The sequence below is a fragment of the Carassius carassius genome, chromosome 6 (assembly GCF_963082965.1).
Source record: "Carassius carassius chromosome 6, fCarCar2.1, whole genome shotgun sequence".
In the NCBI taxonomy this organism is placed as follows: domain Eukaryota; kingdom Metazoa; phylum Chordata; class Actinopteri; order Cypriniformes; family Cyprinidae; genus Carassius; species Carassius carassius.
In genome coordinates, this window is record NC_081760.1 from 26,229,205 (window position 1) to 26,246,046 (window position 16,842).

At 35.9% G+C, this 16,842-nt stretch overlaps 1 protein-coding gene across 1 annotated transcript in view; it reads right to left on the reverse strand.

The window, feature by feature from the left end:
- Positions 1 to 16,842, reverse strand: part of LOC132142549 (mineralocorticoid receptor-like) — a 76,305-nt gene that overhangs the window by 18,148 nt on the left and 41,315 nt on the right. Inside the window, exon 3 of the mRNA XM_059552502.1 lies at positions 3,614 to 3,741. Coding sequence (XP_059408485.1) covers positions 3,614 to 3,741 — 128 coding nt within the window. The remainder of the gene's footprint in view (positions 1 to 3,613; positions 3,742 to 16,842) is intronic.

Consider the following 16,842-nt stretch of genomic DNA (forward strand, 5'->3'; position numbering starts at 1 on the left):
GGTTTGCCAAGAAAGTAAATCTCATACTTTAAAAGCTTTGATGGCATGACAGTGGCTATGTTTACATGTGTGCCAATAGTCTGTTTACTGGCAATAATCAGAATAAGAAATTACTCAGATTAAGATGACATAAGCAAACCTCTTTAATCCTGTTTACATGCTGCTTGCTTGCTTGTGTGTATATATATATATATATATATATATATATATATATATATATATATATATATATATATATATATATATATATATATATATATATATATATATATATTTTAGAGATAAAAAATAATAATAATAAAGCCGCGCAACCCAACAAAAATAAATTACAGGTTCCTGGTTCCAGCCATGTTAAGGGGTCAGGTAAGAGTTTTATTGTCAGTTTATGTTTTTTTTTTTTTTTTTTTTTGGAAATGCACTGAATGGTTCCAAATCCGGCTCTGGCACCAGCACTGTTGAAAATAGGTGAATACATGGCTTTATAAAGACATCTAACTCCAGAAGCAGCTAAAACACTGTAAATGTTGAATGTGAATTCCTATCATTTAGTGCTTGTCCCTCTCCATCACCGAGGTCCCAAACCCTAGAGCTAAACCAACACAGTGAAACCGGTCTATCCCTAGTGCCCAAATGTAACAACAGATTCTCATAATGAAGGAACAAATATTTTAGTCCTCAGACTGAACAGCTGTAGAGCAACTAATAAAAGTCTGTTGAGTATCAGCTGGTACCATATGGCCACTTCACACTATTCACACAGAAACAAGTGTTTGTGCTTCTATTAGTCATTATTCAAGCAGCTCAGGAACTACACAACAGAGGTTGTTAAGTATTGACTGCATTATTTTCCTTTTGTGAATTTTCCTCACATCTATGCCCGAGTTTAGCATACCAGAAAGAGCTTCCAGACCTTTATGCTATTCAAAAATGTGTGAAGATACAAAAAATTGGCCTCCTTACTTTCCCTACTTACATCTTTAAAATATCAGTCTTCTGGCTGTCTTTTGCTCTGTTCCAAAACCATCTGAACTGTCTACGGAAGCTGCATTTTAAGTTATCATATTTTTTATTCATATATTGCTCACGTGACTGCATCTTTATAAAGCATCACATTATCTCTGTCCAAGATGACGGATGAGAGAGGATGAGATTTTGACCAATATTTGGTTTGCTGAGCATTTGTACGCATATTAGAGCAGTGTTTCCCAAACCCATTTGTGACATTTGACCACAAAACCAGTCTTAAGTCGCTGGGGTATATTTTTAGCAATAGTCAAAAAAACATTGTATGGGTCAAAATTATCAATTTTTATTTTATGCCAAAAATCATTAGGATATTAACTAAAGATCATGTTCTATGAATATATTTTGTAAATTTCCTACCATAGATGTATCAAAACGTAATTTTTGATTGGTAATATGGTTTGCAAAGAACTTCATTTGGACAACTTTAAAGGTGATTTTCCTCAGTATTTTGATTTTTTTTCCACCCTCAGATTATAGATTTTCAAATAGTTGTATCTCGGCCAAATGTTGTCCTAGGCTTATTTATTCAGCTTTCAGATGATGTATAAATCTCAATTTGGAGAAATTGACCCTTATGACTGGTTTTGTGGTCCAGTGTCACATTTGTGAAGGCCGTCACAAACAGGGTTGAGACTTTATTCAACTCATCAGCTCATTAATAAAGACACTAAAACCTGAAATGGATTGGTCAGATTGACAAGACATCCAAAATGTGTCCTGTAGGTGTGCCTCCAGGATCAGTGTTGGGAAACACTGTATTAGAGTATTGTGTTTTTAGCTTAGCAACATGCTAATGACAACTTCCTGTCCAAGTTGCTGCCTACGTAAAGCATTCCAAATCAGTCTCACATGAGCTGCCAAAAACAGTTAGGATGCTACCTTAGAAAGCAGCTGCCTATGTAGGCAGCAGGCAGTGAGATTAGGTTTTGAAACAGAACTCTCTCTGTCCATTCCCTCACTCTGACTATCATTTTATCCTTTTCCAATCTTACTGCTCACCCTCCCACTTCCCTTAGCTCACTCTTCACAATTTCTCTCTCTGTCCCCTCCCTCCTTCTCTCTCTCTCTCTCTCTCTCTCTCTCACTCAGATAGTAACTAGGCTGAGGTCAGGTAAGGTAATGGAGCACACACTCTTACACAGCACCACCTCTGCAGTGGTGTTGGAAAAGCGGCTGCACTTCAGAATGCCCTTGAGGTGTCACCTCATTCAGAGCGCTAAAAAACAATCACAACATAAGAGAATGCTTTATATGAACACATTTTTTTAAAATGACTTAATAACTTCATATATTACTATAAATTACTAAATTAATTTAATAGTAAATGTCAAGAATTCCAGAGAGCCATGAGTTAAAGGGAGAATTCAGTCATAAGAATCCATAAGATTTTAGGTCTTCCTTGAAACACAAATGAAGATATTTTAATGAAACCTGAGAGATTTATGTCCTTCCATTGAAAGTTCCTACCACCAAAACTTTGACACTTTATAATTTCATAAAGACATTGTAAAAGTAATTCATATGAACATATTGGCTTAATCCAGCCATTCTAAAGAGACACAATCACTTTATATGATGAACAGATTTAATTCAGACATACATAGAGCACATCAAATACAGTAGATGGAAGCTCAACTTAACTTCAAATGAAAGGACAGAAATCTCTCCGGTTTTATTAAAAACATCTTTTTGGTTTTGGATTCTTTTTGGATGGACCATTTATCCACTTTAACATGCAGCCCAAACTAACTGCTAGATACGTTTACTAGTACAGTATACCATACTAGTCCAGAACACGAGAAACTAAAGACTAGTGATATCCAGGGTAAATTTTCAACTTAACCACAGATGCTTTCCATAGACATTAAACTGGAAGAAAAAAAATCTTTATATCTTCATTTGTAAATCTTTACAAATAAAAGCTCAAAGTTTTGACAAGTTTTCTTCAGGGTACAACATCAGCAACAATTCCTATGGTACAAACAGGTGTTTCTTTGAATAGGCTCTAATGATCACTCCCCTCTTCCCCCAGCTGTTATACACTGCATACTTAATCAGCAAACTGCACCTTTCTAAAGAAGCTGTTATAGCGATGTGTCTGTGTCAAAGCTAATACAAACGCCCCACTGAAAGCTAAACTTCCCTGAAAGTATTAACAACATTTCACTCCCCTTATCAGATGTGAATTATCCCATAGGACACTGTTACCTAAATTTTGAGTGTTAAAATCAAATATATTTACCAAATGACATTTTGGCACTGCAGAGTATTGTATGGTATATGGCAAATGTTATAGATGTTTACTACATCTCTATATGAGACTTTTGTATGTACAGCTGTCCTATTGAAGAGTTATATAATCCACATGTATAATCTATAGAATTAATCTCTTATTTTGAGCCAAAACACACAGTCTCACCATCCAGAATCACTGCAATCTCTAGAGCTCTATGAAATGCATAAACCAGGCAGGAATTTATGCTGCTTTAAGCTGGCCTTTTTTTAGGAAGGAATCATCCCGTTAATAAGACATAAAGACATTTCTCGACAGAACACGCTTGAAAGGGAGAAAACAGAGGAGTCTTACCTTCTACTGCTCTTTTGAAGAAAACTTTACAGCTTCCACACGTAACAACCCCGTAGTGACATCCTGACGCTTCGTCTCCACACACCAGACACACTTTGGCTGTTGATGATGCGTGTCTCAAAGACGCACTGAAACAAGAGCAAATAAAATTGTACCTGTAAACTGTACTTGAGACATCAGGTGCAGGCGAAAAACCACAATAACGACATAACATGGTCAGAAATAGTTCTGTGTTGCACTGGCAGTTCAAGGGTAACTGTATGAATTAAACAACTTAAAGCATTTCATATTCAAAAATAGCTGGAAAATCAGGAACAATATAAACTTAATTAAATATATTCTCTTTTAATCAACGAATGTCTTATTTTATTCTACACATGGGTCCAAAATAATAAAAATATATATTTTTTAATAATTCTAAAAAGGTCATGTGATAAATTTCACATGATCTTGTTTTCAATAATATTTCAAAGTTTTTTTTTTTTTTTGCAGGTTAGTTGCACGTGTTTTTGATAGGGCAGAAAGAAGTTGTTCAATTATTATTATTATTATGAATATACAATGGATGCTTATGAATCAATTGCCACATAATTATAATTAATAAATTAATAAACACAGAAAAAATAATTACAACCATTTCATTGATATACCTACTATTAAAAAAATAAATAAAAAAAATAACAGAATGGCCATAAAGAACACCCCAGGTCTGAGCTAAGTTAGTCCTGCTCTGCAGGGCCGTTTGAGACCAATAATTTCAGCACTGCAGAAATCACGTAATTCCCACATTGTTACTGGGCACCCAAAGGGCAAGCGATATGTCATAACGTATGTCTCAGCATTTTGTTCCAGATCATAAGAACGGTCTGCTGAAAAAGTTGGCTATACAACATGCGCTCATATATAACACGCCACTTTCAAAGCAACTGATTTTTACCTTACATGTATCTACTGGAGACTAAAAAAGCAGAGTGAGTACGAAAAATAAATACCGAACAGCATTAAGTGGCAGAAAATGAGAGAATGTCGGAAACTGAAAAAGAGAGATTTTTATATCCCGTGCCCTCCAAAAATGAAATCGAAACATTGAAAATGAAGCACATACTCCAAATAGTCTGGCTGAGTTGGCAGAAATCTGATTAAATTGCCCAGTGAAACCTGACATAGCCTGAGTGGGCAGAGCCTCTTAGAAGGATGCCCTGTGGACCGGGTGAAAGTCACCCTTTGAAAGACAGGAAAAACTACACATAGCAGAGCTCATTTAAAACCAACAGTAAGACTCTAACAATACTTTAATGGCGAGACATGCTTTGCACGTCCCTCCCCCACCCCAGCTTTGATAATGAGCGTGCTCACGTTTTAATCAGTAGTGCACGGTAATTGTCTGGTTAGCATTCTGACAACATCCTTGAGTCTTAACAAGCCTCTGGGTCTCAGAGGCACGTTCCCTTTCAAGGCCTGGTGCGGGTAGTAACTTCATTGCATCTTTCTGACACAGTCGAGAGAGCTGATCTAATCCTCCCTCATCCGTCTAAACACACATTTAATTTGTTAGCCGGTTAGCAGGGGTCTCTTGCGAGGGAGTCGACTGGCAGGACCTGGTGAGCTAATCGCCCCGGAGCACCACAACGCTCGCTGTGCATGATGTGGAGAGGTTTGGCTGTATTAAACTGTTCAGCGAGCCCCTCCGTTTCGCTTGTTCTGCACCGAGCACTCCTTGCAACCAAGTGAAAAAGAAAAAGACAACACAAAGGGCTGACAAGGTGACTGCTTTGCAGGAAGTGGGTCAGTGTTGGTTGTTATGAAACAGATGACCCTAATGACCGGCATACTGCGAGAACGCTGCTGTAGTGTTTTGCGAAAAACACTAATTGACGTCTACAACATTAGCTGGTGGATAGTGCATATATTTTTTTTTCATATAGATAAATTAAATGAGTAACCTGTTTCACCCTTCTTAGAAAAAGTTCGGATTTAGAAGCTAGATCCCAAATTTCACTTCCATTTTTGCCATTTACTCTATAGCCTCTTTCACACAGTAATACCAGTAAATTGCCGTAAAATTACCGGAACGACTTTACCAGTAAATTCAAAAATGCGCTGTTCACACAGTCAACAACATTCCGTCTTTTTTCCAGAAAAGCACCATTCACACATCCATTCCAAAATACCGGTAAATTCTGTGACGTCATTAACCTCTAAACAGCTGCGCTCGTATTTTTAAACATGGAGGGTAATACATGGTCAGTATTTCTGTTGATGGTTTCATTTTTTGTTTCAAACTTTAGTATTCATGGAACTGCTTTTGTTACAGAGTAGGGCTGTGAATCTTTGGCAAGGCAGCGATTCGATTCGATTACGATTCATAGGTTTTCGATTCGATTCAAGAACGATTTTTGCAAATTTACAACCCGAATTCCGGAAAAGTTGGGACGTTTTTTAAATTTTAATAAAATGAAAACTAAAAGACTTTCAAATCACATGAGCCAATATTTTATTCACAATAGAACATAGATAACATAGCAAATGTTTAAACTGAGAAAATTTACAATTTTATGAACAAAATGAGCTAATTTCAATTTTGATTTCTGCTACAGGTCTCAAAATAGTTGGGACGGGGCATGTTTACCATGGTGTAGCATCTGCTTTTCTTTTCAAAACAGTTTGAAGACGTCTGGGCATTGAGGCTATGAGTTGCTGGAGTTTTGCTGTTGGAATTTGGTCCCATTCTTGCCTTATATAGATTTCCAGCTGCTGAAGAGTTCGTGGTCGTCTTTGACGTATTTTTCGTTTAATAATGCGCCAAATGTTCTCTATAGGTGAAAGATCTGGACTGCAGGCAGGCCAGGTTAGCACCCGGACTCTTCTACGACGAAGCCATGCTGTTGTTATAGCTGCAGTATGTGGTTTTGCATTGTCCTGCTGAAATAAACAAGGCCTTCCCTGAAATAGACGTTGTTTGGAGGGAAGCATATGTTGCTCTAAAACCTTTATATACCTTTCAGCATTCACAGAGCCTTCCAAAACATGCAAGCTGCCCATACCGTATGCACTTATGCACCCCCATATCATCAGAGATGCTGGCTTTTGAACTGAACGCTGATAACATGCTGGAAGGTCTCCCTCCTCTTTAGCCCGGAGGACACGGCGTCCGTGATTTCCAACAAGAATGTCAAATTTGGACTCGTCTGACCATAAAACACTATTCCACTTTGAAATAGTCCATTTTAAATGAGCCTTGGCCCACAGGACACGACGGCGCTTCTGGACCATGTTCACATATGGCTTCCTTTTTGCATGATAGAGCTTTAGTTGGCATCTGCTGATGGCACGGCAGATTGTGTTTACCGACAGTGGTTTCTGAAAGTATTCCTGGGCCCATTTAGTAATGTCATTGACACAATCATGCCGATGAGTGATGCAGTGTCGCCTGAGAGCCCGAAGACCACGGGCATCCAATAAAGGTCTCCGGCCTTGTCCCTTACGCACAGAGATTTCTCCAGTTTCTCTGAATCTTTTGATGATGTTATGCACTGTAGATGATGAGATTTGCAAAGCCTTCCACAATTTTTTTACGCAGTCTTTCACAGATTGGAGAGCCTCTGCCCATCTTTACTTCTGAGAGACTCTGCTTCTCTAAGACAAAGCTTTTATAGCTAATCATGTTACAGACCTGATATCAATTAACTTAATTAATCACTAGATGTTCTCCCAGCTGAATCTTTTCAAAACTGCTTGCTTTTTTAGCCATTTGTTGCCCCCGTGCCAACTTTTTTGAGACCTGTAGCAGGCATTAAATTTTAAATGAGCTAATTAAGTGGATAAAAGTGTAAAATTTCTCAGTTTAAACATTTGCTACGTTATCTATGTTCTATTGTGAATAAAATATTGGCTCATGTGATTTGAAATTCCTTTAGTTTTCATTTTATTAAAATTTAAAAAACATCCCAACTTTTCCGGAATTCGGGTTGTAGAACGATTCAATTCGATTCGATTCACAATTAAATTCGATTCGATTCGATTATAACGATTCGATTCTGCATTCTTTAAGTGCATTCACGGGATTATATAAATGCTTCTACTAAATTCTTTAAATGCTTAGTCAGGGGGCAAATTACAGTAGCATTTATGGTTAGAGAACCATAGGTTAGAAAAAAAAAAAAAAAAACTTTTCTCCATTGTTAAATGCTAGTTTAATGATGCAACATGGCATACGTAAAAATATATGTAAGCCAAGTTTTTAAAAAAGAGCTTAAAGAGTATTATGTATAAGCTAACATTTTGTCACACCAGGGGCGTAGCCATAATTTCAGAAGTGACAGAAATGTCAAATACAATCATTTTATGTATGTAGCCTATATAATAATAATAATAATTATTATTTTTTTCTTTACAAGGAATTATCTTCTTTTTTAATTACTTTTAATTAGCTGTAATAAATCAAATACACTGCTGGACAATAATCAATCATTTGTAATTGATATTTTTTTCCTAATGGCAATTTTATGATTGTTTTATATACTAGGCTACATTTAATTAGCAATTATTTAAATTTTCTGCACAGAATAAGGTAGAAAATATACTTTATAGCTTCTGTACTGTAATAAATGTCAATTAGCACTGCATCATTCATAAATTGTTTGTGGTTTTTTTTTAGTTTCATCAGTTCATTCTGCTTTTATTCAGTTTAGCTGCAGATATAGCCTGGCACGTCTATGAGAGCGAGATCGCTTCTCTTTCAGTGTGAAAACGTCTTCATCTCTATTTAACTTTTCCTCTCCATCAGCGGATGATTCTGAGAGAAAACGCGCCAGATGTCTGTTTGCTAATGAAACAAACGCTACTTTCATGCATCTGATTATCAGATAAATCTCGCGCTCTTATTTCAAGGTCGTTGTTAATGCTGTGGTTAATTTTAAAAGTTTCCTTCGTATATTCGGTTCATCCGCATTGTTTAAAAACATTTATCATTCAATGGATCTGTGCATATGATTTAGACACTTACATTTCTGCTCCGTCCATGCAATAAACAAAGCTGTCGACAGGGTTTGTAATCGATGCATCGAGAAAACGAGTGAATCGTTACACCCCTATTACAGAGACATCGTAATAGACGACTGGTTTGAATAATTATACTCACCATTAATAAAACACCTGATGCTGTCGGGAGCTGACCAATTTAGTGAAATTCGTCTTGAAAGGATTAATAGCCCAATGAAGTTGCGATTGTAAATTGCAGTCTGTAAGACGCGCGACATCGCAGAAAAGGTGCGTTCACAAATGTAAACTATATGCTGATCCAAATTAATATCAAATAGTCTATCAGCGCAGATAAACAGTTCTGCGTTCAAATTGAGTTAAAAATATGTTGCAAAGTACCGGAAAAAAGTAATTACCATGAATGTGACAGAGGGAAATAGAAAAAAATATATATATATATATATTTGAATTATTTACTAATAAACTCGTGTTTTCTGAGTCTGTGTCCCAAGGATGAAGTTGCCTGACTTGTCATCTCCTTATTAGACGCGCCTTCTATACGGATTATGATTGTAATAAAATAGTTTTTTTGTTTGTTTGTTTGTTTGTTTTTATTATTTCGTTAAGTAGTAATTTAAAGCTTTCTACTGATATATGTATCATGTCTGTGAGGCATGTATTCGCTGAGTTTCGGCTTATTTTTGGAAGCGCTCCAGGGTTCCAAACTGCGACTAAAACGGTCGCATTTGCGACCATAAATATTAAAATGCGTAAAGTAAAAGTTTTTGCTGAGGTCGCCACTGGCGACTAGGCCTATGTATTTACATGTTATCTCTTAAAAAATTGCATGTAATGCCTTTTTTCCTGATTGTTTTGCATTCACATCTTTTGTTATGTTCGCGCATTGAGAGAATGCGCATCAAAGTTTTAGTGGGAAAAAGAGTTTTTTCAGCAGCGCTGACACACACTTGATAAACGTGGGAGAGAGAGAAATGATGGAGACTTGAAGAGAAAGTGCAGAAAAACAGCGTCTATTTCATTCATAACTTGAACAAACTACAACAGGTAAAGCTGTCATCTGTGTGGATATTGCCAATATCGTTAACAGTTCTCGTTTATAATCATAAGGCTTCTTAACAAGATCTCAGTCCACGCTGTGTTCTGTTAATGCATTAACTTCATTATTTGAAGTGCACTTGCCGTCCAGTAATCGCAAAAAGCTTTGTGCTTTGTTACTTTTTAATTTACAAAGTATCAGCTTTAAAATTATTCCAAATTCATAACAAAATTCAAACAATAAATACAGTTTTGGTGCTCTTTAAGGGGCCGTTCACATATCGCGCCTAAAACGCGTGGAAAACGCTAGGCGCGCCGCTTTCTGATTTTTTTCCAAAAGCCTTCGGGCTCTTGCGCTCCTGAAGCGTCTGCCGTTGCTAAGCAACCATGATGTGCTCTCTCCATGAAGACGCGTAAATTTCAGCAAAGGATAAATGGATTTGCAGCACTAAAAATCGCTTGCAGTAGCTCTGTTACTAAATTTATTTAAAAATGGCTATCCATATACAGCTATGATCAGCTGTTCCTTCAAGTGCGGGAGGCGCGATCGCGAGTAGTGCCTCAGTTCAAGCAGCACGTGAACCTATCACACCTTGCTCTTTACTACTAGAGTACATAATGAACATGAATTAACATCAAACGGTAGGCTATTTTATAAGAGATTCTACAGTACAACACTTTCAAACTGCGGAAAACGTGTAAAGCTTGTAAACATTGCAACGTAATATTAACCTCAGTAACCTTTCGGTGTCCATAAGATCATCAGTCGGCTAGAAAAATAACTATAAAGAGGAGCATTTTGCTATATTTATGAGCTATTGAATTTTAATATTTTTACTTAACCTGTTGTCTACATAATTCAACTCCTCCTATAAAATTTAATTTTACTAATTAAAAAAAACAGACCGAAAGTGTGAAAGACATGCACTCTTAAAAATAAAGGAGCTTAAAAGGTTCTTCACAGAACAATTTTGTTTCCACAAAGAACCATTCAGTCAAAGGCTCTTTGAAGAACAATCTCTTTCTGACCTTTTCATAATCTGTTATTGTCTTCAAATGTTAAAAGTTCTTTATGAAACCATTTAGACAGGAAAAAAAGGTTATTTTATGGTATCATGAAGCACCTTTATTTTTAAGAGAGTATGACAAAACTCTCATAGGACCCCAAACTATACTCAGGGGCCAAGTGATGCTTATGGTCCATGATATTGGTACAGATTTTGGGTAATAAACAATGCATGACTGTATATTTCAAGTTGGAAAAGACATTTAGCTCCCACTTTAAGTGAAGCTTCATTCCCAGGTCATCTACAAGATGGATTAAAATGCTGATAAAGTCAAGAAAAGATGAGACATAAACACGTCAGTATGATTAAAAAGTTAAAATGTAAAATAAATAATTTAAATAAAACGCATAAAACATGTTTATTCTGTGGCACCTAAAAAAATAATTTGGCACCTAAGTTTTTTTCTTATAGGAGCCAATGGCTCCTTACTCGATTTTTTTGTTTGGAGCCCTGCGCTCCTGTTCAAGACAAGACGGCAGAAAGCATGTTTATTTTCTTTATTTTATATTTCTTTATTTTATATTATTATCTCGCTGGCACCTGTATGTCCCAAAAAAGCGTGCTTTATCTTGCACTTTCCGCACAAAATATTCGATATAGTGTAAATTTATATGGGTTTAACGTTAAAACATCGTTACATGCTTGAACTGTTTTATATCTTTAGATTTTATTTTAGACAATTCGTGATGATTTGAGGAGGCTAAACTGATCAAACATAGGCTATGATCAACTCTTCCTCTCTGTGCTGGCCACTTGTTACTTTAAAAACAAAACTTATAGGCCTGTTTAACGATCAAAAACTGCTCCAAACATACAAAACTGAACTATTTTAATAGCTGAAACAGTATAAGCTGTTTTGGGAGAATAGGGAAAAAAGACGGGCTGAACATCCTCAAGTGAGTTGCGGGGGAAACCGAAAGTTGATGCCGAATGTCCAGCACTCTTCTTCACTGCTCCGACTTCTCGTTTGTACCCTATGTGTTTTTCCCTAGGTACAAACTAAAATAAGTTGTAAAACTTAAAAGTTTTTTTTTAATTATTATTGTGTTCGGCATGATGGGTCGCGTGTGATTTCATGACGTGCCGCGGGTTGAGATCCAAAGGATTTATGGAGTAGCAGGATCCCCAAATAGACTGACAAAATTCATAATAGGAACAAGAAATACTTCCACTACTACTTCGTTTGTGATGGTCGTTTACTTTTTAGATATTAAGACGCAATGTTTTCAGTTTATTGATGACCTGACTTTGTCCTGTGAATGCATTGCTCTCGGAGACAGTTAACAGTTATTTTATCATACGTCACTGCATCACTAACAGTTCCTCTCAATTGACGACACATTTCTTCATCCGCTCGGATAAGGAGAAGCGCTTTAATTTCACCGTCGCTTCAGTTGGATGACATTTATTTAATTTTCTTAAACGGTGCGTGAATGCGTCACATTGTTATGATTGGCCGGAGTAGACGTCTTACGTCAGCGCGTTCTGAACTCGTACGTGCTCATACCGTTAATTTTCCTTCTGTGTTCACACAGAGCAGAATTCCGGCAATTTACTGGTAATGTTACAACTTCTCATACCGGTAAATTGCCTAAACGAATTTACCTGTATTTTTTAAAAGATCCTGTTCACACATGATCTCTTTACGGCAATTTACCGGTAATTTTTCCGGAAAAGTCTGTATGTGTGAAAGGGCTTAATGAGTAATGCACAACAAATGCTGATAAGTATCAAAAAACAGCTCATTATAAAAACCTGACAATGCAATAAAGCTGTGTTTGCGCTGGATAGAACGTCAAAGTCGTTGACGTTTACTCTCATTTTGACATCAAAACATGCACAGAATGATTAAGGCATGGCACCCTAGGTAAATAGGGTAGTAATAATAATAATAACTAGATATTTGTTTTGTATTACAAAGTTTCTGAATTTTTTTAAATGAGGCATTATCTAATTAAATATCCACTAATTTGCATACATTCCCAAAACAAATCACTGGTTTAAAATGATTATCATTTTGTCAACATTCGAGTCAATTTTTTTTACAGTTTGCTCTTTTTATCACTAAATGAATCAGAAAACGCTGTCAACAGACAGAGAAAAACCTCAAAATAAAAAATGTATATAACATTGGGCAAATTATGCGAACAAGCCCCTTTGTAAAAACCTTCAGAACATAGATAGGAATAAAACAGCAAAGTTCCGTAGACTGAAGTGACGATTTCTTAATAATAATAATAATTTAGAAGACTTAATAGTAAATCTACTTTTAGAAAGATATGCAATTAAAATCTATGGACGCGAACAGATAAAGTGCAATAAATGAAACACTTGAATGTGTATTTTATATATTTTTTTCTTTTCACTAATCTGAAACAACACTTTTTGTAATACCAAACAGGTCAAAGTCTCAAAATTGGCCAGTTCATGAAAAAAAAAAATATTTAAATATTTGTGGCCTTTCCTTGATAAAAGCACACAACATACTGTATGTTGTATAAGATAAACATGCTCAATGCTTGATATGATTCTCTGGAAACAGACAGGTTATAAGGAAGGTAATAAGAAAAAGGTGTGGGGTGAAGTGAGGACACTTGCACCTATCTACAAGTGTTTGTGTTTCTCATTTATTTTATGTACAATTGCAGTCTAATAAGAGTGGACTCACCACATATTCAGATAAAACAGCAATGTTTTCCTATAGCTTCAGGGTGGTTCACGGTCTTTTTTTTTTTTCAAGGTTGTAGATATGCTTTTTTAATCTATAGATTTCATAAAATAAAATCTGAAATACCTCTGTAAGTAAGTAGCTTACTTAGGCTTACACAAGGATGCATGTTAATTTAAGGTTAATTTAACAATATTAACAATGTTATCATCATTTCTGTAAGTTTCTTTTTAATCGACATGATGGAATGCTCTAAAGTGAGACAAAACATCACAGAATTCATCAAATTCCTTGCTCATACGGTATTTACTGATGTTTGTGTTCCTATTAAAATTGATGTCATTTCCTGGACAATGGTATCATTTGGAAACTGGCTTGTATTAGAATACTACAAAAGACCAACAGAATAGTAAACTATATCAAGGGCACAGAATATTCTTGATTACCAACTAAAACAATATTCCCAAAAAATGTCTTATTAAAGAAAGCAGAAACAAAGCTGAGTTAATGCAAAGCCCCCAGGGAAATAACCAAAATAGCAACATCCACTCAACCAAAGTATTGCAATTATGTTCATTTAATTGTGATATTATGATAAAAGAGATTTATCTAGCATGACTTCCTTCTTTTGAATTTGCAAAATTTATATTCTGTCCAATACATATGAATGCATAAAAATACACTTCTCAGTAGTAATGAATGACCCAATTGCATTCATTCAGCAGAATCTGTAGTTCATGTCAGTTCAAGAGACATAATACAGCATGTTTAATGACCAAGTTTCATGGACATAAACAGGAAACTATCTTTTTTTTTTATGAAACTGCACCCTAATATGTAAATACGTATTGTTCCCTGTGCAATTACAAAACCGAAACTCTGTACAAAGGAAGTAATTGCGAATTGAAACGGTAGTGATCACTTACCGGTCATGGATGGAAATAAGCATATAATACATCATGTTCAAGCTCAACTTTGAAACTACTGGAAGGGAAACGGAATGCAGAGTTTGAGCATTCTCCATATTATTTGGATTCTCAATATTTATTGCTTCTTACGTGCTGCTGCATCAGCTGAGATCTGCAGAAAGATACTGGCAGGGTTGAGAAAGAAGACTGACAGATGGATCGGGAATGCAAAAATAACAAACCATATAACTGCTCGAATGCACTGCACAGGAACTGTCACATATCAATCTCAGCAGAGCTCAAAAGCAGCAGTCTTTCTCCTGCCTCTGTGCAGAGCAATGGGCAGAATTAGAACATGCAGCGATAGTTATACTGAATTTAAACTCTGAAGTGCTGTTCCCCATCAGTTAAGTTGGGTGTGAAGTTATCAGACTTCACAGTACAGGATGCTAACCAAAGCCAGAGAGTGAAAGGCCAGAGAAAATGAGTCCTGCTCAGCTTCAAGAGGATCACCATTCATCGTGCAAACAGCAATGCTCTTCCCGACAGCCACCTCCTCTCCAGTCTGGAGTATTTATGTAACACAACTTGGAATGCAGCAAAAGCTAAAGGTAGGTTAGGTAAAACAAACAGAAGAGACGATAATGGCTTACGTAACCAAAGTGAGACTGCACCCACTCCACGCAGAGCAGCCCACAGCGTGAAATAACGGTGAGCCCGCAAGGAATTATGGGTACCCAGAATGCTATTAGAACCTGGATCTACTGAAGGGTCAACTGTAACATCAATGAGTGCGTGTAAAATGCATTTACATCCTCTTAAAATAATAAAAGAAATAGATTTCACAGCTATTTTGCTCGAAAAATGTTAATTCAGGCAACACATTTTTATGCAAATTATTAAAATTATGAAAACAACCAAATAAATGGTATCTATCATATGCTTTACTAATTTTTTCACGCAAAATGATTATGTACATTGCTCATTTTCACACGCTTTCTGCCCATTTTACTAAAGAAATTATGCAATTCATGTTAATTACAGCCAGTTCCAAGGTTTTAAGATTCACAAAACATTAATACAGTTCTTCTTACTACACTATTCTCTTCTTATTCATTAAGAATGAACATATTTTTTTTTCTTAGAAGATTTTTCTGAATACACAGCTTAAGAAGAGTTTGAATTCCTGAAAAGAATGCTGAAAGAATCAAAAAGGCAAACAGCTTCTTATATACAATATTTACTGTACATTTACTACATATAATGCATACTGCCATTGCTAGAGATGTGCACAAGTATTCTGAGGTGTTTCCAATGATTGATCATGTAAACACATGACTTGTTCAATTCAAAACTTTGTAACAACTCTACAAAAAGAGTTAAATAGGATCTTGTTTTTAAATTCATCAGCAGCGTTCAGCACATATAATAGAGCCAGTACATAGGATATGCATTCACTTTAGCAGCATGTACTCACACAGAAATACAGGATGAATTCAATCTACAGGAAGCGCAAATAAATGCAAATGAATGCTTCATCTTGAGACAAGTTCTTTTTGAAAATAACCATTTAAAATGCATTTAAAACAAAACCACTTGAACGCCTGTCAAGCCAGGTGCAATGAAAAGAGTGTGCACTCATATAACGATTATTACAGTAAACTGGGAGCACAAAAAGATAACCTTTGAGGGAAAAGGGTAATTTCATTTCGAGTTAATCAGCGAGTCTTTGACTAGAAACCACCATACAATCAGATAACATCAAATACTGTCATGTTCTTTACTCAAAAAAAAAATTTTTTTTAGAGTACACATTAGTACCTAAATGGTACATATTAGCACCTTTTGAAAAGTTACTACCCCAGTGACAGCTTTTTTTTACCTTTTTTTCTGAGCGTATTCTTAAAAAAAAAAGTAAAATATTTGAGAATGTCTTGGGATTTTCTTCAGAACTGAATTTAGGAACATTGTTTGTAAATTCTTAGAATGTTCTACAGTACAATGAGCCTCATTGGAACAGATAGGTGTGTAGATGCTGGTGTTGCTGCTTTAGCACCTTCACGTGAAGCATTAAGCAAATGCAAGAACTTAATTCCTTGAATTCATACTGTATGATGTGAAAAGTGTTTGGAAAGATTGGATTAATGTATTACTGCACAGTGCGAGTGAACTGAGGTGTGAATATTCACTGCATGGCGCAGTTTGTAAGAAATTCAGTGCTGGATCTGAATTTAAGTGGAAAAACATTTAGAATCATGCTGATTGTTTTGTTTTGTTACAGTGCTGAGCATGTAAACAGTGAGGAAGGTCAGATAGTTCAGTCCAGCAACATGCGCCCTGCAGGTATGGCAAGATTGACAAACAAGCACACTATGAATTTGACAGCCTTAATTTATTTCAGTTGCACTTGGCTTTCACTTATTCAAGCACTCATGTAGTTACATGTGATGCAATTGAAAAAAAAAAAGAAAGAACAAAAAAAACCTTAAAGAAAATATGAGTATACACAAATTGTTGACTTTACAGTGCCACAGGTTATATCTTACCTTA